This window comes from Pholis gunnellus (genome assembly GCF_910591455.1).
Source record: "Pholis gunnellus genome assembly, chromosome: 19".
NCBI classification, from domain to species: Eukaryota; Metazoa; Chordata; class Actinopteri; order Perciformes; family Pholidae; genus Pholis; species Pholis gunnellus.
In genome coordinates, this window is record NC_136546.1 from 8,515,972 (window position 1) to 8,539,142 (window position 23,171).

Below are 23,171 nucleotides of genomic sequence, written 5' to 3' on the forward strand. Positions count from 1 at the left end.
TGAAGTGAGGTGGATTGTGTCCTCCAGCAAGGTTGCATAACAGGCACTTATGATGACAGTGTGAATAGTGAAGTGTTTTTCCTTCAAAATAAAGATGGAGAAAAGGAATATGGGGACGTAAAACATTTAGGTCACTTATTTTAGAGCAACAAGAAAGCATTATCATTTATAATAATGCAAAATGATTGTTGGTTAAAAAAATGTCGAAAAACTGATTTTGGAATACATTGTTTCATCGTGTTTGTGAAGCAAGCTTTTATTGTGGAATACGGAAATAAATATATTTGTTCTGTCATGACAGCGGTCTCGCGCAGTACGCAGGTCCCATCATCATCGACGACACGGTAAGAAAGAAATACTAGGAAATTGCTTATTTGCTCCTTTGTGATGTTTTCTATCAACACAAATATACATGTCATCAAATAAGTGTCATTGAATACAGCTTATATTATAAATTATAGTGTTTTTTATTTTTTATAGACACAATATGTAGTCTATTCACATTGTCCTTGGCTCTGTTTACAAAGTGATTGTCGCACCGAGACTTTATTCAATTTATAGACAATTTATAACCTTTTACAGTTTCTACTAACCACAACAGATGCAATTAATAAATACAACCACTATTTCCGTATCATTATTTAAATAGCCTGCCATGTGACTAACAGAAAATGCAGCTGTGTTTGCACATGATTGATGTCCATCTATTGTGCGGTGGCCTTATGTGCTTTTCCTCCGCAGATGGCAATTGGCTCCGCGGTGCGGTTTTCGTTGCTCGGCTTCCTCCTGTGCCTGCAGGTCGGCAGGGCTCCAGCCCGCAGCCCCCGCACGGTGGACCAGGTGTCTGAGGCCGACATCCAGCGAATCCTGCACGGCGTCATGGAGCAGCTGGGCATCGCTCGGCCGAGGGTGGAGTATCCTGCACATCAGGCTACCAACATTGTCGGGCCTCAGAGCATACAGGGTATGTTGGGTGCATTAAATGGTATAAAGTATATCTGTAGACGAACCAGGTGAATCCAGGAGAAAGATACTTTAGCTGAACGCTGACAGTTGGGAGGGTGCAAGGGCTTGTGAGTTGTTTACACATTGTATATTCATTTTATTTGTCCTATCTCATCTGTCTTAATCCTGCACTCATATGGGGGTTTTTTCTGCAATTCTCTTCCTTTCCCCCTCATTCTGATTATAAATAATAACACTAGCACTGGATCAGAACAATACATTGTTTCAGGTTTGATTGGTGACCCACTGTTTCAAGGAACCAGTGATATATTCTCTCTATTCATCCCACTATATATAATCTGTCTAATACTGTTTTATCAGTCCACAAGTCAAAGATATCAATTTACTATTTACTATTATTCATACATAATAAATAAAACCATTCACAGATTTTTTTTTTGTATTGCTTAAAAATTGACTGAAGCAATCAATCTATTCTCAAAATAGTTTATTTATTTATTTTACATTTATTTAGGTCCATTTAAATGCTGAATGCAAGTAATATCATTGATCATTGATGGGGCTTCATCATGTGCTGAAACAACTAATACAACTTAAAAAGAAGGGGGACCAATGCTGCTGTGACGTGGACAATATTGTCATGTATGATATTTGCATAAGTGAAAATGCTTCAGTGATGCCTGCTCTGGTTTTTGTGGTGATTGCAATGCGTGTCTTCCTCCACAAGGTGGTGCTCACGAAGGGCTGCAGCACCTCGGCCCCTTCGGCAACATCCCAAACATCGTGGCCGAGCTGACCGGCGACAACGTTCCCAAAGACTTCAGTGATGATCACGGATACCCAGACCCTCCAAACCCCTGTCCCCTGGGAAAGACAGGTAGACACTCTTGTACTAAGCACTTCATTTATTAACATACTAATGAACTAATGTTGCTATTAATGACACCACAGGGCCCGTTCTTTCTGTTTTTTATTGGGGTTTTATTGTATTCTTCTGCACCTCATCACAGCAGTAGACGGGTGTTTGGAAAATGCTCCGGACACAGCCGAGTTCAGCAGAGAGTTTCAAAAACACCAGCACCTTTTTGACCCAGAGCACGACTACCCAGCACTGGCGAAATGGGTGAGAATTCTACAGAGAAATGTGTATCTTTATTTTTTTTGATCACAGATCAATTAAATGGTGAAAAATGCTCCTGTTTAGTTCCCAAATCGCTTGTCCTGACTAAACAACAGTCACAAACAATGATACAAAGCAGAGAAAAGCAGCAACTCTTGATGAAATTATGAATTAATTGAATATTAATGTGCACACCTTATTAACAGTTCTCCAGTCTTTCACCTGCAAATCAAGTCTGCGTTTACATTTACCTGGGACACAATATTAGGTGCACATGTGAACCAGGTAAACATGTACTCATTAATATTACTTTATTAATTCATTTTTACATTCATTCGGCACATGCTTTTGTTTAAAGCAATGTACATGCATTTGAACACCGCAGGAATTCAAAGTCATCAGCTACTGGAAGTGCAACCCTCTCAAGCGAACTAAGAGAGTGTTCTGATTGCTACACAACAAGTGTTTAGGGGTTTACTTTTAAAAAGAAATAAGACACAACTGAGTCCTATGGAGTGGTCCAACAGCATTCAATTAAACTAAGAAATCCTGGATGAAATGGATGTTGGGAATAAGGAACTTGCTGGTGGCTGTTTAAAAACAAAATGATGACTTTTGCCATTAAAAGATCAAACTAAACTTGTTTGTAATTTGCATTGATTCGTTCTGGTCTGAAATAAATCACCCCTCTGACTGTTCCCGGAAAAGGCATTCAGGCAAATTGATGACAGTAATTTAGGAACAAAGGGACTCGCTATAAAACAAAGGATTCGTGATCTAATGCCTGTTTCCTTTCAGAACAAGGAGCTTTTGTACCAGAAACTGAAGGGAGGACCAAAAAGAAGAAAAAGGGTATCGTGTTTGTTGTCTTCTTCATTTTAAGTATTGTGTCTGAAAAAAACACATCACCAGCACTGAAATCTACCCCTTAAGGGAGCCACATACTTATTTTTTTAAATAAAACTGTCTTCTATTTGGTCTTTACGCACATGTTTACAGTTAATATAATATATTTCCCTGCCTCCCTGCAGAGTGTCAACCCGTATCTAATGGGCCAGAGGCTGGACAATGTGGTCGCCAAAAAATCTGTTCCTCACTTCTCTGAGGAAGAAGAGGAAGAGCCACCAACTGTCTCTGCTGCCAGCAAATCTACAACCTAAACTCCTGCACCTGCAACACTCACTGTAATATTAAAGTATACTCTCAGATACAAGTTTGTTACACTACATATTTAAGCATTTTGCTTAACAAGCAATGGATTTCTGACTTCATGGCAATACTGTAAAATAAGAAATAGTATGCAGATAAAAGAGAGGCACTTTTTATTGTATAGCAGTCATATTAATTAGCCCAGATCTTGTTCATTAATTAGACAGCATGTGCCTGAAAAGTGTTTCTCAGTTCACTTATACCAACCAATTTTATACAGAATAGTCACATTGCCTGAGATTCGACCGTTTAATCCAAAATGCTAAAATACTATGTGTTTAAGTCTTGACTGTCAGTATATCTACAACTGTATTATAATAAGACGTATAAAGATATTTTGATTTGGAGGAATGTTGAATGAGAAAGTCATAATTACTCACGACTGTACAGAAATCAATTTGCTCACTGACGTTTCTGAAGTTTTTGTATGTCTTGATATAACCAGTTAATCACCTCTGTGTCTTCAGAAGCAACAGTTCAATACAGTTCCTATTCTTGGTTAAGTTCATTATAAACGGTAGCAGCTTTGCTTTGTCATGTAAGACATGACTTTGAACTATGTCACTGTCGCAAGGCAAATATTGTAGCTCTCATTCTCATTAGTATCTGTTCTCATCACCATACTGCAGTTAACACCAGCCTCTACAGGCAGCGCTGAGTCTCACCTTACCAAAACATGTCCGTGTTATGTTTTAGCTCTGTGAAGTCAAATAAACGATTTATCTGCATTGACAAAGTTTGGAGTTGGATTGTTTCCCCCATTTCAGACAGAAGAAGTTAGGATCTGGGTTTGGGGGGAAGGGGGGCGTGTTCTGCTGAAGCTCTGTGGCTCAAGAGAGTGTAGAAACCCCCTCAGCATGTCATTCATAAAGCCACTAAAGAGGGAGAAGGACCTGCAGAAGAAACACATACTGTAGTGTGACTGTACAAAGTCTTCTTGTGAGGATCTTAAATCAACAACAGGTAACTCAATTCAGTAACTGCTGATTTTGTTTGCCAACTGAACTCCTAAATGTCGTGTATTTGCTTGTTTATTTGCTGCTTGTTTGGTGCGTAATGCGCGCGTAAAGGTTGTGCGTAAAACGTAAAATACTCTTTCTCCTTCAGCTTCAGTGATGAGGACACAATCAGTGCTGATCTCCGCAGCAGTTTTGGTGTTGCTGCTCGGCCCGCTAAGGAGCACAGATGCTGCCACATATCAGGGCGCGTTCCCACACCCAAACAAATACAACCCAAACGAATCGGATAGATGCCAGCAACCCGCCATCAGTGGACTAATTTCCCGCGGGATGGGACCTGTAACCTCTACCGACGAAGTGCTGGAGTCCAGTCAGGAGGCGCTGCACGTCACGGAGCGTCGGTACCTGCGGCTGGACTGGTGCAAGACGCAGCCGCTAAAGCAGACCATCCAGGAGGAGGGCTGCCTGAGCCGCACCATCATCAACCGGTTTTGCTACGGGCAGTGCAACTCCTTCTACATCCCGAGGCATGATTACCAGGACGGAGACGCCTTTCAGTCCTGCTCTGCCTGCAAACCCAAAACCTTCAGCACCGTCACGTACACTCTCTTCTGCCCTGGTCAGACACCCAGCACGAGGAAGAAACGGATCCAGCGCGTCAAGCAGTGTCGCTGCACAACAATAGATGCGGATTAGACGCAAACCGACTCATCCAGGTTGATAATATCCGCTTTCAATTAGAAGACAATTGCAGCTTTGCAAAAAAAACAACAACCGGAAAGTGTATTTTTCTTAAAGGACACGTTAGAAGTAAGTGCGATGGGAAGGCGATGAACTTACCTGAGTTTTGTTTTGATCATTGTATTGGAGAGAAGATGCTGATAGACAATATCTTTTCCCTCTAAAATGATAGTATGAGCTGCAATTAATAATTCATCACTGTCCAAATATCTTGTCAGTTATCAGTTATCATTGCTTCCACAACGTCAGTTTTTGGTTTGAACAGATTAAGTGGATTTGTCAAATAGTTTTAGGTGCGAGGACTTTGCCAAAGTTTAAGGTTTAGTTAAGAAGTGAACTGATGACCTAAAACAGTGTTTAAGTTTAAGGCAGGTTGTTGCAGCAAGCAGGCAGATAGATGTGCAGCATCTTCTCAGAATACAAAGACAAGTCTATGAAGGACTTGGATGGTTGTATTGTTTCCACTGTGTGGGATGTAAAGCTGATCGTATAGAGTTTTTTTTCTTTTCAACCTGCACTGCTAACTGTCACTTCATTTTATGACTGTGTATTATATGTGTATCGTGTATTGTAAAGTTGCTTGTGAATAAAAAAAAGCTATGACATCACATACTTTCTGATCAGTGATTTTATTCAGAGAAAAACATATTCTAAGAATATTAAGATGTCAAAATCAAAGCAAATAATTTGCGTAGAAAGTTCAAAACAAGAATATTAACACAGCACTTAAAGTGATAATAATAATTTCTAAATATTGCACATTTATGACAATTTTGTAATGATGCCGATCTATCAGTTTTATACACCTTCTCTCTTAAGACTCTCATGTTGAAGACAAGTTTGATTTTTTCTGACGCAGTCTGTCTTTCTGTTGAAAGGAAAAAATGGTTAGTGTTATAAATAGAGTCCAAAAACACTGCATATTCACAATTCAATCAAAGCAGCAAGACAGAAGTGTTTTGTAATATGTGGTGTCTCATAGTATGAGAGCATGAGTATGTATGTGAATGTGTATTTATATGCATTGTATGTTGAAGGCCTGGATTAGGAAATATGCGTTTTTAGAAGAAAATCTCTTTGTGTCCTCAGTTTATGGACTCCATCCTGAATCCCGTCTTACCAGGCTGTTGGGGTTGATCTGTCTGGTCTCCACCTTCTTCTCTGCTGTGATCCTCTTCACTGACCGCTGAGCCTCTTTTAATCTGCAGAAACAGAAACAATGTGTCAACTTCATTGGTTTCATTTGTTGTTCAGACTTTGGCCTGAAAATGAAAAGTTAAGTTACTCACAGTATGAGTGATACTCACAGTAACGATTTAGTTGATTTTCTCTGCCATCATTACAGAAAATGAATAAATTAAATATTGGCAGTCAGTCAGTATAAGTTCAGTTCAATCAAACCAAAGAAAAGATTTTTTCCAACGACATGAAGTGTGGCGCTCCACTGTCTGTGAATCCGTCACATGCAATACTTCCCATTGCTGACTGGACTTTTTACAAAACATGAGGTGACTTTAGATTTGTACAATTGCATTAATTTAGAGAAGCCAACTGGATCAACCTGCTCATTTTCTTGCGTCACCCGACACTATTCATTTTCCGATTCCGAACTGAATCCAATTTTAAAAATTACATTTTAAAAACCCAGAGCTATCTGTTACCTCTCTTTAGAGATGTTCTTGTTCTCCCTCTTCCACCTGGCCTTGAAGTCTGCACAAAACTCAAACCACAGCATGAAGAGATGACCGGGGATCACCTCATTCTCTCCCGTCTTGGGCTTCAGTCCAAAGTACAGAACCAAGTCCTGAAAACTGAACAGCAAATATGAAAAAGAGAGGATGAAAAGCACAATAAACCAAGATGGAGGTGTTTATCCTGGTTGCTTCCCATCTTGAGTGTTACTGTAGGTCTTAAGCCCATTACACGTAAACAGATATTTTCTCCTTTTTTTAAATAAGAAACTTTGTCCACACAACCTTTGTTTTACAAAAGATACGATTAAGGCTACGTCAAAGATACGTCAAATACCAGAAAATAAGTTTTTAAGCATGCATAGTGAACTTATTTTCCTTTGGCGTATTAACAAAGCAAAACATATTGACTTATTATTTCTTTATTCATAAATATTTGGTACCTATTTATTTAACATCTTTCTGGTACGAGGTGCTATGGCAAAACCAAAATGTGAACTCGTGTGTGGACGGACAACGAGGTGAAGTTGCTGCTCAGCATCACCTTAAAATACTGGCAATCCGTGATAGAGTGCTGCAAGGATGGAGTATTTCTATAGGCCAACTCCTTAAATAACCATCTCACTGGTTCCCTCGACAAGATTTTGGATTATTGCAGAAAATGAAACTAAACTAAATCCCCAAATTCAAAGGCCAGCATGATTCAATTCTCCAACCTTTTTTGTACAGCCATCAACTGACACGAAGCTTCTGCGTGTTCCTTTCGTGCTGCAAAGAAACAGACGAGGAAACAGTTTAGTTATAGCCAGACTACTCCCAAACACTTTTAAACAATTATAATCCCTTTTAATATAAATACTTAGTATTAGATACTAAAAATACAATACAAATATCTTGTATGATGGTGAGCCAGACAAGCATTTAGTCTCTCGGATTTGGAAGCAATAGAGATCATTTGACTTTATTCTGCTGCAATTTAGACCAATTTTCTTTTCATGATGACACATTCTCTTATAAATCTTAGTTTGTTTGATGGTTGTACAATTGTGATGCTCGTCTTAGAAACATCTTAATGCGTGTTTTATTTTACACCGACTGTAACGTCTTGTAGAAAATACCACAAATTGTTTCAGAAAAATGCACACACATCTCCGATTTATCTTTAATTGTTTTACAGTGCATTCAGAAAGTATTCAGAACCCTTCACTTTGTTATGTTTTGTTACTTTGCAGTCTCATGCTAAAACCATTTAAAGAGTTTTAGCATAAAACTGCAACAAAATGAAAAAGTGAAGGCCTGAATGCTCTCTGAATGCATTGTATATCAAATGAAACACACGTGATACAACGGACAAAAGATCTAACATAAGTCCAGCGGTCTCTGTACGCTTTGATGTGTCACTTTTCATCACAGGCAGAAAAAAGTGGTGGTATTCAAAACAAGACATGCATTTAACATTACAGTACATCTGTGCCATTTCAAAATGCTGCGAACAGGAAGCTCTTTAACGCGGGACATCGGTTGGTCGGATAAATATTTCCCAGTTGCCGGTGTGTCTCAGGCAGGAGTCTCTCAGTCGTTGCCAAATGTGTCTGATCCCAATCTGAGTGTCTAGCCTTTACTCTCAATCCATCCTATCTGCCCTTCACAAACACACAGGCAGTCACAAGATTTAACTGACTGTCATAGACAATAGCAGAGTTTAGATGAAGCATACAGAGAGAATAATTGAAGGATGAAGTTGACAGGTTGCCGATGATCATTCCTGGGGGAGTTTGCGTTGCGTTTAAATGAAATCATCTGAAGTTAAGTATTTGCAGTACTGTTGAATATTAAATCTGAGCCTTAAAATGGCTTCAGAGGTCTTAAAATGTGTGTTTTTCTTTACCAAGAACGAAGTCTCCAGAAAGAAATCTACCTTGTTGAACACTGAAAAATGATGCCGGTCTTAAATCTCACCTAAATCTCACCTATAGTCACTCAGGTCACAGCTGAACAATATACGACTTTAATTACTTACCGCTGAGAATAAAAGCCTCCATTTTGTCCTGAAACGGCTGCAGGTTTTCTTCAGGAGAAGCAGAGCAAACGTTCTGTACATCTTTCTCACATCCTGATTTCAAAAAAATAAACGAGAGAACGGTTCAGACACTTTTTTTATGTTTGAGAAGAAGACAAAGTGTAGCTGCGGAGGAAAGGGAAATCATCGCATCAAATATGTATCAGTGCTGTTGAATCCAGGTTTCATGATGTTCTGATTTGTTTGCTTCAAAACTTTTTGCCACAAGTAAGTCGTTGAGATAAGTAATTATCTGTCTTTATTCTGAGAAAGTTTCTTGTTTTTTGATTTATTAAGTCATCATGTTGAGAAACTAAAGGCTTTTGTACACCAAGTCCGTATTTGTTGTAGTTTAAAAATAAATACGAACTCACGTTGTTACAATCACATTTACGCACCGACTCCGAAACTTTCGTCGCCTTTAAAGTTTTTGGAACAGTTTTGATTTTCTGCATTTTTTTCCGCATCCATCGAAAGCCAAAAGAGCGTTGTCTGACCACTCAGAGCCACCGTCCATGCAAACGTAATAATCCAACATTTCATCTGATTAACTGATTCACAAAGCAGTTCACGATGAACAAAGTAAAGCATACACAGATGCAGAATTCAAGGGTTGTGGTGTGATTCAGAACAGCTTGGAATCAGGGATGGGAGCAAAACAAAGCTACCAAAAATGTGACAGTAGCATCGGTAAACATGTGCTAGGCAGCTAATCGATAGCTTCTTGCTAATGTCATTGATTCATTAGCCCCGTTTGGAACTAGCACTGTCCATTGCATCCATGTAATAATTCAGTTTTATCTCATTTTGCAAAAATAGAACAATACAAATGCATCAAACTCAGTGTGCAGGGTTTCTGTGGATAGCAATTTTTATCTGATGAAGGATTAAAGTAAAGCTTATGAAAAATACGGCCTTTAGTCATCATTTTCAGATGTTGACAACGTTTGTCATTAAAACTACATAAAGGATCTTTTTTTTTCATTTTACTGGTGGAAATGGGCTTCCATAGGGAGGAGAGCGTGTTCTGGTTTAAACTAGCTCCACCTGTGCAGAAGCAGGTTATCAATGCAGCTTCCTCTCTACAGCAGATATCACTTGTTTAGATTCACCCAGAGATGGCGACTGCAAACTCTCTCTCTCTCTCTCTCTCTCTCTCTCTCTCTCTCTCTCTCTCTCTCTCTCTCTCTCTCTCTCTCTGTCCCTCTGCCAGTCTGTGGCTCCATGTTGATCTGCGTCCAATCAGTGGATCAGAGGAGCCAGTCTGCAGAGCCAGTCATAATAGAGGCTGCAGAGGGAGCCGAGCCCCTGCCCCGCCACCTCCCCGCACCCTGATGCTCGATCAACATCTCCCAGATAAGATTACAAAAGAATACTGTTTTCATTCGGAATTTATGTAAACTGTGGAGGCGGGTATCTCTCTCTCTCCTTTCTTTCTTTTGTCTGCCTTTTGTGTTCGACAGAAGTTTGCTTATTTCAGACCGAAGAGGGTTAAAGACCTTCACATAAACAGAGTCGCCTGATGAGGGGTGTGGTGCTTTCAGATGTGAGACTGAAGCAGACATTTGGTTTCATACTTAGGGAGATTTTAAAGTTTTGGTGATGCATGCTAACATTTGCTAATTAGCTATAATCACAAAGTACAACTGAGGCCAAAAGTAACCAAAGTAACCTTGACCTGATGCTTGAAGCTACAGGAAAAGTTAAGGGATCACTAAAGCTAGCGAATCATCCTGAGGGGAATTTGAATGTGTGGACCAAATTTCATGACAACAACCAGTTCTTCTAAAGGAAGAAGTCAGTGCCTCAACAAAGTTTGTTGGATCCATCCTCTGGGGATCATGAATGTCTGCACAGCATTTTATGACAATCCATCTGATAGTAGTTGAGATATTTTGCTCTGGACCAAAGTGTTGGACCAAACAACCGACCGACATTTCCATCCATAGTTATGCAGATAGCGTGGCTATTGACACATTTAGGGGATCCTTATGTTCTCATGTATATATTATGTGTGTGCCGAGTTTTACTGCTGAATACACGGCTGGGGATTTTTTAAATGTAAATGTTTAACGCTGTGGGGGCAGCATAGACGGAATTCTACTCACCATTGAATTTGGGAAAGAAGAAGATATCTCAGAGCCTGGACAAATGAAACCAAATCTGCATGTCCACATGTAGATACCACTGACAGGCAATTGAGAAAATGTGTTTTTGATAGTAATTTGGATGAATTTGAAACTGTTTACAGTGAATACGGTCTTTTTAATGTAGAATAGTCTTTGGATCTCATTTCCTTCAACGGTCAACATGGATGACTTACGAGAAACTAATTTCCCCGTCACTTTGTTGGGAAACATTTCAAACCAACCAAACAGAAAACACAGGGAGAGTGAAGAACGACAGAAACGAAGCACAAAGACGGTTCAAACAAGCAGAAGAAAAGGAACCCGCGACGGGCAATCCAGATTGCACGGTGGTTTGGGTAGACGGGCCGATAAGACAAAGCTGTGTTGAGAGCTAAAGAAAGCTATCTGCGGCGCACATCTGGGGGCCACACTGGAGCCCAGGTGATACAGCCGAGCAGGTTGAGCATCTGTGCATCTCTGCAGAGGCCCGTGCAGAGACGCTACGGATACTGGAGGTCTGGAGATTACATAAGTGGGACGCTGTGGTCTCCCTGCTCTGGCGACAGGGGCACAAAGGCACAACGATGGGAGATCTGATGGGCAGGAGGATTAGAAGCTGGATCTGAAAGGCGCCAGGCCTGTATCAGCAGCAAGACTATAGTCTCTGACTACACGCACAGTGAAGTGCAGGCAAAAACAAATGTATACATAGTGCTACAACAATGCACTCGCTCACAATCGTACGCATGTACGAGTAAGCATTGTCCTCAACGGGACTCTAACTGGCTGGCATTGCTGAGTGGCGTCATATGGGCACACTTAGAGAGAGAGGAGAACAGGCTAGAAGGATAAGAAAGACGAGAGGAAATCTTTTGTTCTGGGGCTTTAGCGAACTCAAGTTTGGTAAAAGAAGCAGGCCTTTAGCCTGAAGTATAAACAGTTACTCAATGGCTGGGGCCGGTGATGGGAAACTATGGTGTTGAGTTGGGGGGGGGGGGGGGGTGTGTCTGAGGAAAAACGATGCCAGACCAGGGCCGAGGTTTGGTCTGTGGGAACTTCTCAAAATCAGAGGGATAGAGTTACACAGCCCCGCTGAGGTTTTCAAACAAAAACACACAACAAAATGACCACAAGGCGAGACTATTCCGGTCACCCAGTCACATGGATGCTGAAGCTCAGAGTGGAACTAATGCTTTGGGGATTATCATCTAATATTATTAACCAAGAGGGTCTCCTTTTTGTAGAGAGACGGAGCTGGAATAAATAAAGGTTGCAGTGGTGACGTCACATACGTGTCAGATCTCGTCCAAGCTGACTCAGGTCTCTGTTGAGGTCATCAAACTTGACCTGTGCAGCCAGGAAGACATCCTGAGGTTCAGGAAGTGGGAATATACTCTCGTCTGTGCCGGCGTTCTGGTGGAATACAATAAAAAAAAAAGAAACATCAATAACATCAGAAACTGAGAAATGTAATGTTTCTTTTGACTCAAAAAACTATTTTAGATCTGAGTCAAAATGGGTAAAGACAAATATAGTCAACCTAGAATAGTGAATGATTGTTTTTCAACTAATACCTCATCCACATTGTGCAGGTAGTACGACACTACATAGTCCACCAGGCTGATACGATTGTCCTGAGAAGAAAAGCAGGAGAGGAGTCACAACTGCATCAGTAGAAAGTAAAAGCTTTTCATAAAAAGTCTCCTAGAAAAGATGTTCATGCTGCATGAAAGGCTTTACTCTCTATGGGATCACTCGGACAGATTTGATATGTTTGATATATGTGTTGAGAGAATAAATTCAGTTTCTGTGAGTGGATACAAATGTTGAAGTCATTTAGTTCACCTTTCTTTTATCACCAGGAGTTTGGCCTCCTAGGTGACATGCTGTAACCCGATGAGCACCTTATAGTTTGTTTTAAGCAAAACTTTTCATATTATATTATATATTATATAATTAAGTTAATGTTCTCATGAAAGGGTTTGAAAAGTGACTTGAACATCAATCAAAGATATGGCAGTAAATATCTGGTCTCTGTAAAATAAAATGACATATGTTTATTTTATTGGATTGCCCTTATTATGGAAAGCATGCTCACGATAAGATATGGTATTCACTTATTCTATATAAATATTTTTTAATATAAAAAAACGACCTCCTCAGCACCTGCTCAGCAGGTTCCTGCCACATCCTCACATATTGTTAACCATTTACACTAGAGACTAGTTCTCTGCTCTTGGCCAATGCTCAATAAGTTTGACTTCTTACACTTATATACATATACTCCCTGAAAAAAACAATATTTAGCATGAGTAAATTCTGCAGTATTTAAAAAGCAGCATCTAAAGGAGCCGCTCCAGTTCTCCAACCGTTATCAAGGCCTTACTCTGCTCTTCACATCCTTCAGTTTAGGCAGAATGTCCAGACCAAAGCCGTCAGCCTGACCTCTGATCCTGTTGCCTCCGTTCATGTGGTTCCCCAGAGCCAACACCAGCCCCATCACATACGTTACACCGTCGTTCTCCAGCAGAGCCTTCAAACAGAAAACACTCACAGGATCAACTCCACTCAGGATGATCCACACATTAAATCCTGTTTGATTTACACTTAAAGCCTTTTTGAGTTAGGTGATGTCATTTATATGCATGCATATAAACTGTATATCCTCATGGTCCCAATCACCCAAACAGAGCTGTATGGTAAATCCAAATTTCGGAAAAATACACTGAACATCTCATCATTGAACCAGAGGGAGTCAGACATGCATACTGTAGGTGCTACTTAGAATACAATGATCAGTGAAAGGCATGTTAACACTACAGACAGCTGTACAATATACAGTAACTTGATATATCAAGAGAAGATCGATCATGTGTAGCTGTCCTTCCTACCTTGCAGACAGAGGAGACCGCGTTGAGCTTTCTTTGGATGGACGTGATCCCATCGATGAAGGCCGACTGGAAGATGATGCAGTGAGCTCTGCCTACAAAGTCTGGGATCTGAGAGAGCTCGTACAGGAACCTGCAGCACAACCACATCAACAGTAAGAGCACAAAATGTGATGATATTGTCCATCCTTCTTAGAACTGAGTTAAGACACAGCACATAGTATATTTGTCTCGTCAGCATACATAAACACAAATCAATTACTGGTGCAGCCTCTAAACATTTCTGTTAGCAGGTGAAATACTGACTGTTCGGGTTTGTCCAGCAGTTTAACTTCCCCTTCTTCTGACGTCTCGTAGTGTTTCTTGATTCTCTCCATTTCCTCCGGCTGCGCTCTCTGACACGTTGACAATAAAAGGGGTTCATAATCGTACAATTTGCATTTTGCAGTTAAACCGCAGTATGTTGTGGTGGTAGTGGGCTGTGAAACCTACATTTTCATACAGTGCCTCGATCGTCTCCAGGTCCACCACAGAGTGGTCCACTGCCAGTACAGCTACAAGGGGGATGTTAATAAGACCAGACACAAATGTGAGATAAGGCGGGTAATAGGACACTGTGAAAATCGACTGAAAAGAACAAAACAGGAAAAGTGAAGAGGCCAAACAGAGAGCTGCAGATCTCCAGAGGAACATGCACACGCTCCTCTCAGTCTGCTGTTTGTGACAAAGATTGGGATTAGCAATTCAGATTGTCTGTCTGTAACTGTCATGCTGACATTGTGGCGAGTGTGTCAGCCTTTAATCCTACTTTATATTCACCAACGGCTCTTATTCAGAGTGAAGTACAGGGTGATGCCGGAGTTTGGGATGTTCAGGGAGCTAGTCACGTAAATGTTTACAGAGGTATCCTGTCTTATACAGCCAGTTTAGTGATTTACTGTAATCTCTAATCTCATGTCGTAAACACGATGATGTTTGTTTGAGTACACACATTTTGAGGTTTTAATGATAATGCTCATGATAGGCTCGTCCACCACGACAAGAATATCATGGGAGAAACACTGAGAATGTATAAATATGGGAACATTTAAAATTTCGTCTCAGCAAGCTAACGTAATGTAAATAATACTGGCCAGTGGTGGGAGAAGTTTTCAGATCCTTATTTTTAATAAAAGTAGCAATTCTAAAATTCTGAAATACTCAGTAAAATGTACTTTATGTGTAAAAGTACTCACCAAAATAGACTGTCAGTATTAGATCACCATATGCTATACTATTGGATTATTACGATACATCAACATGGAAGCAGCAATTGAATATTGTAGCCGTCTGTCATAGAGCTAGTTTTACTCATTTTATATACTGTTGAGCTGTTCTGCAAAGCTCTAGCTGTCAGATGTGATAGAGTACAAAGGAATAAAAAGTACAATGAAGTGTAGAGGAGTAAAAGTACTTCAACACAAGCTTTGTTTACATCCTGATCTATGATACTACAGATACTTCTGAAGCCACTTTTATGAACTTTTTTGATCGATGAATTGATATGGCTAACGTGGCAAATGTAGGCTTTATATATTTTGATATTGAGCTATGAAACAATTATGATAAAAGAAAAAAAATGTTGCTCTATTTAAATTCAAACTTTTATTTTACTCTCATACAACTGACCTTGTTGTATGTCTTTCATGTCCAGGTGGAGGCTCGATATGAGGATGCCCACGGCCTGAGAGCGCTTTCCGTCCAACAGCTTAATGATCTGAGCACACACACACACACACACACACACACACACACAGTTGCTATGACCACTTTACCACGATAGAAACCATTAGTGAGTCATTAGCAAAGAGTTTATTGTAAAAAGAAGGAGCAAAACAAACAACAAAGTAAATCACAACTGTTAGTTGAATATAAAACGCTTGGTATTTGGAGGACGTAAACTCAAACATGGGGGAATTCTTTAGTGTCTTTGTCCTCCAAAAGTCTCATAATTGTGTCTCAATCAGGATTTATAATGCTCTTCTTTTAACGACCTGGCAGTTGAAGACTCGACGGCATCCACCCCCTCTAGTGGACTAACAACATAAAGCAAACAAACCCGCAAATTAAAGTGTGTCTTTGCATGATGTTCCAGCTAATTTGGAGTGTTACCTTCCTGTCTTTGGCTTTATTGTTGAAAGCCTCTGACAGTGGCTTCTTCTTGGTCTGTGTGGTGGTTTTGGAGAAGAGATCCTCAAACTCGCTGGTGTTCATGATATTTGGTTCCTCTAAAATATCCCATAGTGTCTTGTTCCTGAGTGAGAGAGAGAGAGAGAGAGAGAGTGAGAGAGAGAGAGAGAGGCATAATGTTTAATCAGCCTGTGTTTCAATTGTATTTACTTTTATTTTAAAATGTGTGTTTTTAGATCATAATTATTTTTTTACTAGATTGATTCATATAATAACTGATTTCATAATTCCTTATGTATTCAGATATTATTTGAATACAAAATATAAATAAATGTGTTTTAATAAAATGTCTACTGCTTTCAGCACAAACCCTCTCTTTAACTTCAACACCTTAGATTCAAAATATTTTAAATTCATTTCATGTGTTTTAGTTATTTGTCTAATAGCCATTTAGGAGAACTACGACTCATTTGACCCTTTTGGAAATATTGACATTTTGATTTCATTAGATTGATTTTCACAGTCACAGACATATAATACTCATCTTGTGTATTTTCCGATTTATTGTGAACCTACTTGGTGTCCTGGATCTGGATTCTGGTCCAGTAAAGAGGCTTCATGGGTTGGGAAGGCTCCACTGTCAGTTTCCTAGGAGGTTTTTCAACAGTGAGACCCCAAGCAGGAGGTGGTGGGGGAGTAAAGCCTGGCATGGATGGAGGAGGAGGAGGTGGTGGGGGAGCAAAGCCTGACATGGATGGAGGAGGAGGAGGAGGTGGTGGGGGAGCAAAGCCTGGCATGGATGGAGGAGGAGGAGGAGGAGGTGGTGGGGGAGCAAAGCCTGGCATGGATGGAGGAGGAGGAGGAGGTGGTGGGGGAGCAAAGCCTGGCATGGATGGAGGAGGAGGAGGTGGGGGTGGTGGGGGAGTAAAGCCTGGTATGGATGGAGGAGGAGGTGGTGGTGGTGGGGGAGTAAAGCCTGGTATGGATGGAGGAGGAGGAGGAGGAGTTGGTGGGGGAGCAAAGCCTGGCATGGATGGAGGAGGAGGAGGTGGGGGTGGTGGCGGAGGTGGAGGGCCATTTGACAGCTGCATGTGGTTTAAGGGTGAACACAAACATGGCGGAGGTGCAGGTGGAGGAGGAGGAGGCAGATTGTCTGTTTTGGTTGTCTGAGAAGGAGCAGGAAGTTGTTCTGATGGAGGCAGCGTGGCTCCAGGTGGAGGAGATGTTTGGGATGGAGCGTCATGTGTTGAGGAGGAAGTATCGTCCCTCTGACCTGCCAGACTGAGGCTGATAGAAGCCAGGTCCAGCTTTTTGGGGGCCACCTTCTGCTGCTGAGGGCTGGTGCAGACTCTCCCTGAATCTTCTCCATCCTCGTGAGTCTTAACAAATGTCTCTCGGTCGGTCTGGATGCACACTGTGCGGAAGGACTTGTGTACAAAGTCGTCTTCCGTTGATACTGCGACGTCTTTGAGTTCTCCACAACGGCGCGTCCCAACCTGGGAGAGTTCGGCCTGCAGCTCAGCCAGACGGGCGACATGGTTCTCGTTCTCTAGCCTCAGTCTGGAGAGTTCCTTATCGAAGCCCTCCTGGAAATAATAAAAGTCACACTCAGTCCTACTTTGACCCTCTTGAGCGTCATCACTACAGTCAAGTCACAGAATTAAGCATCAGTTTTTCATAAATTTACTGTAAATCTCGAGTAATCTTACTGCATTTTAAAGGTATTTCCAGAATCTTATTATCAGGATAAAAAAACTATATTTTGTCCACTGCATCTGGAAATACAGTAAGATTTTCTTTACACATTAACTTAACTTAAAAATATATCTTATTGGACATTATATAATTCTCAATATAAGTTGGATTGCATGCTTCCCTGTCTTGCATGTTGAGATGACTTGCAGATACTCTAGGTTACACTAACACATTTACTGGTTACATGGTTATTTCCAAGAAATTAAAAAAAATGTTAAGGAATTCACTTTTTTAATTATTGACACATTTCCCAAGTTGAGACTCTGTCCTAACTCAGACATAGTCAGTAACCAGATGTGACATATCACTGTGCTTGACTTCCACGACGCAAGATAAATATAGACATGGTATTGTTGACGTGAATATAAATAAATGATTCTGATAATGAAATGTGTGCTTAAAACGCGTATGTGTCACTTCCAGCCATCTTTGTTTGGATTAGAACACAGAGTTGCAACTCAGCAAACAGGTTAGAAAAAAATCATCGTGCAGCAATCAGAAAGTGTTTTAACTCAGATGAACAGAAGGGTCTTTGAGGATTAACACCTTTTGGCTTTTGCAAAAATAGCAGGCTTTATCTATCAGACTCTAATGTAATGATATTTAATGCATGAGAGTTACAAACTGAGGCTAGTTAGACTCTACATCAATGGGGATGATGGTAACGGCCCAGTTTTTTTCCTTTTAGGAAATGCTTTTTTGCTGAAAGGTAGACGAGAAGTCTCAGCAAGAAGCACATACAGTGAATATCCCAAAATGTCAAACGATTCAGCAGCACACCATGGTTCAACTCCTCACTGTATCATTCATACTGACCTGTAAATTCTCCAGCTCCTCTTTGCATTCTCTCTTCAGCTGCAGGAGAGCAGCCTGGTGCTCTGAGAGGAAACAGAGCACAATAACATTTTACAACAGCTTTGTGTTCCTTCTTGTACCACAAACAGGTGTTTTTTATTACAGCTGTGGAGCCCGAGAGTGCTTTCTTTATCCCAATGGCTACATTACCGATGTGGACGGGGACAAGCTGAGGACGAGCAAACTACGACAACTGTGAGACACTTGAGAACTGTGAATAATTCTGCATGACAAATCCAATTCACGTTTTAGCACTGCAGGAGGCTGAGGGCTGTTTGAGGATATACCAGCAATACAAAGCTTGACCAGATGCTGGCAGTAGAGCTTCACATGTAAGAAAAGCTTACAGCGCACGGCTTACTGGCATCTTGAACAAAGGATGGCGTGTGTGTACACATGAAGCACATCAGTTTATCCCTGCTCAAACAACGTTTGATGAACCTTCTGATAAATGAGGACATTTTTCAAGTTAGGTGAGATTATTATACTCATTCAAAAGAAGCAGGACCACCTTTGTTCCTTTAACAAGCTGTGAGTGACATACTTTGAACGTGTCTATTAGTTGAGACTCATTACTCCTTTAAAAAGCATTGTTTTGCCAGCTTCTTATTATGGTTTAATATGTGAAGACAAGGTGTTTCAGACTGGTCTGTAGTCAGGCCAGACTTAATTTTGACCTCAGATTAGTTTTATGCAAGTTAGACCGTTTTCACAAATGCAAAGACTGACTTATTTTAAGTAAAACAAACTAAGAATTGTTCAGTCCAGTTCAGTCCCTTCACATCCTGAAGGTGCTGGAGTCTGACAGGCTGGTTTGCTGTGGACGCTCACAGGGTGGAGCTGTGTTTACCAAAGCAGTGGAGCTTGATATCACTTCCATCATGTGATATCACAGAGCAAACATTCCCACTCCCTCTACAGCTCCGTCTCAAATGAGCTGTCTGTCATGATGAGTCTGTGTGGATTTTTATTTTCATTTTACAGGCTGGTGATGTATTCATTGTATGTATTCAGATTCATAAACGCCAGATTACTTTTTTTTGTGGTCTTGAATACTGCAAAACCAACTTTTAACGCAACGTTTACCCTCCCAAATCCCAAATGATAAGAGGAGTCGATTAGTATTAGAGGTCTAACTGACCTGACATAACGTACATTTAATTTAATAAACTTTCTGGCAAATAAAGGACTATATAGTTGTTCATCCTATAGCTCAGTGATTCTCAACTGGTGGGCCTTTGCCTGAAAAGAAAATTCACACTCCTTAACAATGTTTGGCGTTAATGCCTTGTAATGCTAATATCAGCAGAGGATAAACTGAAAACTATACCTCTGTCAAATGACACTATAAGTAGACGAATTGAAGACATGTCGGATGACATCAAACAACAGACCATAGCTCGAATTAAGGTGTCATTTTGCATTACAAACGAATCTTCAGACAAACAAAGCAGTTTTACTCGTTTACGTGAAACATGTGTGGGACAGGGACTTACAGGAACAATATCTCTGCACAAGAGAGCTCCCTATACTACGACTGCAGAGGACATTTTCATCTCAGGTTCAAACTGCACCATATTGTCATTAAATACATTTGAGAAGTTGAAAATTTTCCTCGGTTTGGGTCGCGGCCTGTCATTAAGGGGTGATGGTGGGTCCCGCAGCCAGACCAGTTGAGAACCACTGCTATAGCTCACCTTATGAAGCAAGATATTTCTTTGCTTAGTCTAATTACAATATTTGATGTTCATTTTGATGTCACCTTCATCAAATGTGCAAGCTCAGTTTGTAGCAAAAGGAGAGGATTGCACTTAAATACTTTTCTACAGATTGGATTTGAATGAGGCTAGAAGAAAAGAAAAAACATATTTGAAGAAAAATCTTCATACAGAAGAGGAGTCTGTGTGATCCCAAACCTTTTTATGACAAAAATATGAATGTATATTAATCTGTGAGTACCTGCTTCTGTGTATTTCAGCCCAACTTTTTCTTCCTTAAGTGGCGGCCAGACGGCTTGTAGGCGACCAGGAGTTCTTTCCTCTCCCTCTGCTGGGGTGGGTGCTTCTGACTAGGAGGAGGGGGGGGAGACTTTGACATTAGATTCATTACAATCAATTACAAATAGAGCTTCTTTACGCACAGGACAGTATTCCAAACACGGCTCTGGTAAAGCTAGTTGATGCTTTATTTATACGCAACTCGTACTTTGCCATGAGGTGGTTCTTTCTTCTCCGGCGTCTTGTTGGAGGTTTTCTCGAAAAGCACTCTAAGCGCTTCTTTATCTGCTCTTATCTTCCACCTCACTGCATCCAGGTCCACCTTCTCTGTTGGGTCCTTCTTCAACGGCTTTGGGGTGAAAAAAGATTTGAAGGCATCAAATGCAGCTTCTGCACTGGACACAGAGGGTTTCGGAGACTCAAGTGAAACCCCCGCAACCTCCCCTGTTTCAAGTTCTTTCTTCTCACCCTCTTGACTTTCTTCTATCTGGTCTATCTTCTCATTCTCTTCCTGATCTCCCTCAGCCTCCATTTCCTCCCTTTCCTCTTTCTCGTCCCCTCTCTTTTCTTTTTTCAGGAATTGGGAGATCTGGTCCAGGAAGGTCCCCTGAACTTTAGCATCCCCCTGCTTCTCAGGGAAAATGTCCCTCCTTGTTCCTTGAGAGGAAGCTTTGATCTGGTCCACGGTGTCGTGCTCAGGCCCGACTACCCCCTTCCTCAGGACCCTCAGGCCGCTGAAGAGTGCCGGGATCTTGATCTGCTTGTCCGTTGGGGAGACTGGGGTGAAGGTGGCTCTGGTGCTGGTGGATCCAGGTGGAGGGTTATTGGCTGCAGATGTTATCAGAATATTTGGTGAGGTGTCTTTGGTGCTGGGAGGATTGTGAGATTGGGCGGAAAAATCTGGAAATGAATCTCTTTTCTCTTCTTCTTCTTCGCTGTCCTCCTCTGCACCTGTTCTCTCCTCCTCATCGTTATTTTTGAAGCAGGAAGGGCCATCGGTTTGCTCCAGTGACGGTGCTACTATGGGTTCAACCTCTTCCTCAACCGCAGGTCCTGTCCGAGTCACCATTATCACTACATGTTTGGTTTTAGAGGATCTACTTTTCACATATTCCTCGGAGTCAAAACTCACATCTGAACTTGATGTACTTGTGGCAAAATCTTCCTGGCAGTGAACATTTTCGTTGCCTTCTATTCCTCTCTGATTAGCTTCTTCAGCATCATCCTGCGTGACACTGACTGCTGCAACACATTCACAACCTGTATTCGTGCAGTCATTTGAAATCTGTTGACGTTTTGGTTGCAGAGACTCCTTCAAGGTACGCTCAGACAGCGAGTTCTCGTTTACAGCCACGCTTTGCTGCTCTGTTAGGTTGACATTATTCCGCTCCTCTTCCGTCATATCTGAGTCATTTCCTGCTTCTCTCCTACTTATGTCTCCCTCGGATTTAGAAGTTATCTCCTCCCCTACGTGAGGCAATACAATGCCTGATAAGGAGTCTCTACTGTTCTCCACAGCATCTTCAAAAGTCTTGAAAAGCTTTTCCCACAATGTCAACATTGTGCAACATTGTACCTATTTAAACTGCTCATACTTGAGAAGTGCAACTTTGTGCTATCTTACATTCGAAAAATGTAGTCTTAGACGGTGGAATTGGTGTTCAGGCATCTGTATGGCATGCACTCATTTGTATAGCTGATTCCAGGATCATGCAACATCCATTTACTATTAAAATATAATGAGAAAGAAAAGTCAATAAAGGTATATCACAACTTGTGAACATCCGACCTGTTTCCGTTCCAGTTTGACGAGAAGAAATAGATTTATTTTTCCCCGCTACAACAGCTCCTTCATGTCTTACAGCAGAACTACATTTCCAGACCTAAAACTGGAAGTTAGTCACTTGGAGACACCAATAACAGGGGAGAAATCCACACAGTAATGGAAAAGGGAAGCTTTCCAAGCCCCGGCTCCATGGCTCTGCCGGTTAGAGTGACTCAACCATAATTAAAAGTCAGATCCAAGTCCTGGCTTCCAAGTTTTGCCTCCTATTCCCTCTGGCTCCTCTATGGCTTCTGTAGTTTACAGAGCAGCATCTTGGACGACACCCTGCAGACTGTCATCCTGTAATTGGAAGCAGATGGTGACTTAAGCCACTGTTTGTGACAACACCCTGACAGATCCGCGAGGCATTGGGCAAAGAAAGCCACCCAGTACAGATGGAGGAGGGCACCACACCCAGAGCTGAAGGAGGGTAAACAGGACTGCCAGGGATCACTTGCTAAACATTATGGCCTGTAAATCCACATTCACAGGGAGCTCGCTCAGCTACCCTGCAGGTACTGAGCAGCACTCTGCTAATCAGGGCGTCTTAGCGGGTCTAGCCCCACCAGCACTGTACTGTTAATCAGCTCACATTACATCAAACATACACTGTGGAGAGACAGAGAAAGTCTGTCAGATTATCGGTTGTACTCTCTACTGTGTTCAGTGACAAAGTTATTGGCTTAGCAGTCTAATGTGTTAACTGTTTTTAATGCATTATATTATTAATAAACTTGCCCTGCTTTGCCTTTATTATTATGCAATAAACAAACGAACCGATTAAAACAAATTTAAAAAAAAGATGAAA

The 23,171-nt window shown here is 41.1% G+C and overlaps 3 protein-coding genes across 3 annotated transcripts; 2 read left to right on the forward strand and 1 right to left on the reverse strand.

Moving 5' to 3' along the window:
* Positions 1–304: 304 nt before the first annotated feature.
* On the forward strand, positions 305–4,017 carry scg5 (secretogranin V). The gene is made up of 6 exons (XM_079180078.1): positions 305–344; positions 742–964; positions 1,694–1,843; positions 1,977–2,089; positions 2,885–2,938; positions 3,118–4,017. The coding sequence occupies exons 2-6, from the start codon at positions 742–744 to the stop codon at positions 3,244–3,246; spliced, it is 669 nt and encodes a 222-aa protein (XP_079036204.1). The 5' UTR covers positions 305–344; the 3' UTR covers positions 3,247–4,017.
* Positions 4,018–4,410: 393 nt separating this feature from the next.
* Positions 4,411–4,950, forward strand: grem1a (gremlin 1a, DAN family BMP antagonist; the record flags this gene model as incomplete). Its single annotated transcript, XM_079180079.1, has 1 exon — positions 4,411–4,950. The coding sequence occupies one exon, from the start codon at positions 4,411–4,413 to the stop codon at positions 4,948–4,950; it is 540 nt and encodes a 179-aa protein (XP_079036205.1).
* Positions 4,951–5,608: 658 nt separating this feature from the next.
* Positions 5,609–22,601, reverse strand: fmn1 (formin 1). Its single transcript, XM_079180075.1, has 17 exons — positions 20,747–22,601; positions 20,501–20,609; positions 18,503–18,564; positions 16,508–17,517; positions 15,914–16,055; positions 15,431–15,518; positions 14,255–14,316; positions 14,069–14,157; positions 13,766–13,895; positions 13,261–13,407; positions 12,449–12,508; positions 12,167–12,287; positions 8,707–8,799; positions 7,403–7,454; positions 6,657–6,806; positions 6,116–6,197; positions 5,609–5,863 (listed from the first exon to the last, which is right to left on the reverse strand). Exons 1-17 carry the CDS (start codon positions 22,097–22,099, stop codon positions 5,819–5,821), a joined length of 3,795 nt encoding a protein of 1,264 aa, XP_079036201.1. The 5' UTR covers positions 22,100–22,601; the 3' UTR covers positions 5,609–5,818.
* Between the last annotated feature and the right edge of the window lie 570 nt (positions 22,602–23,171).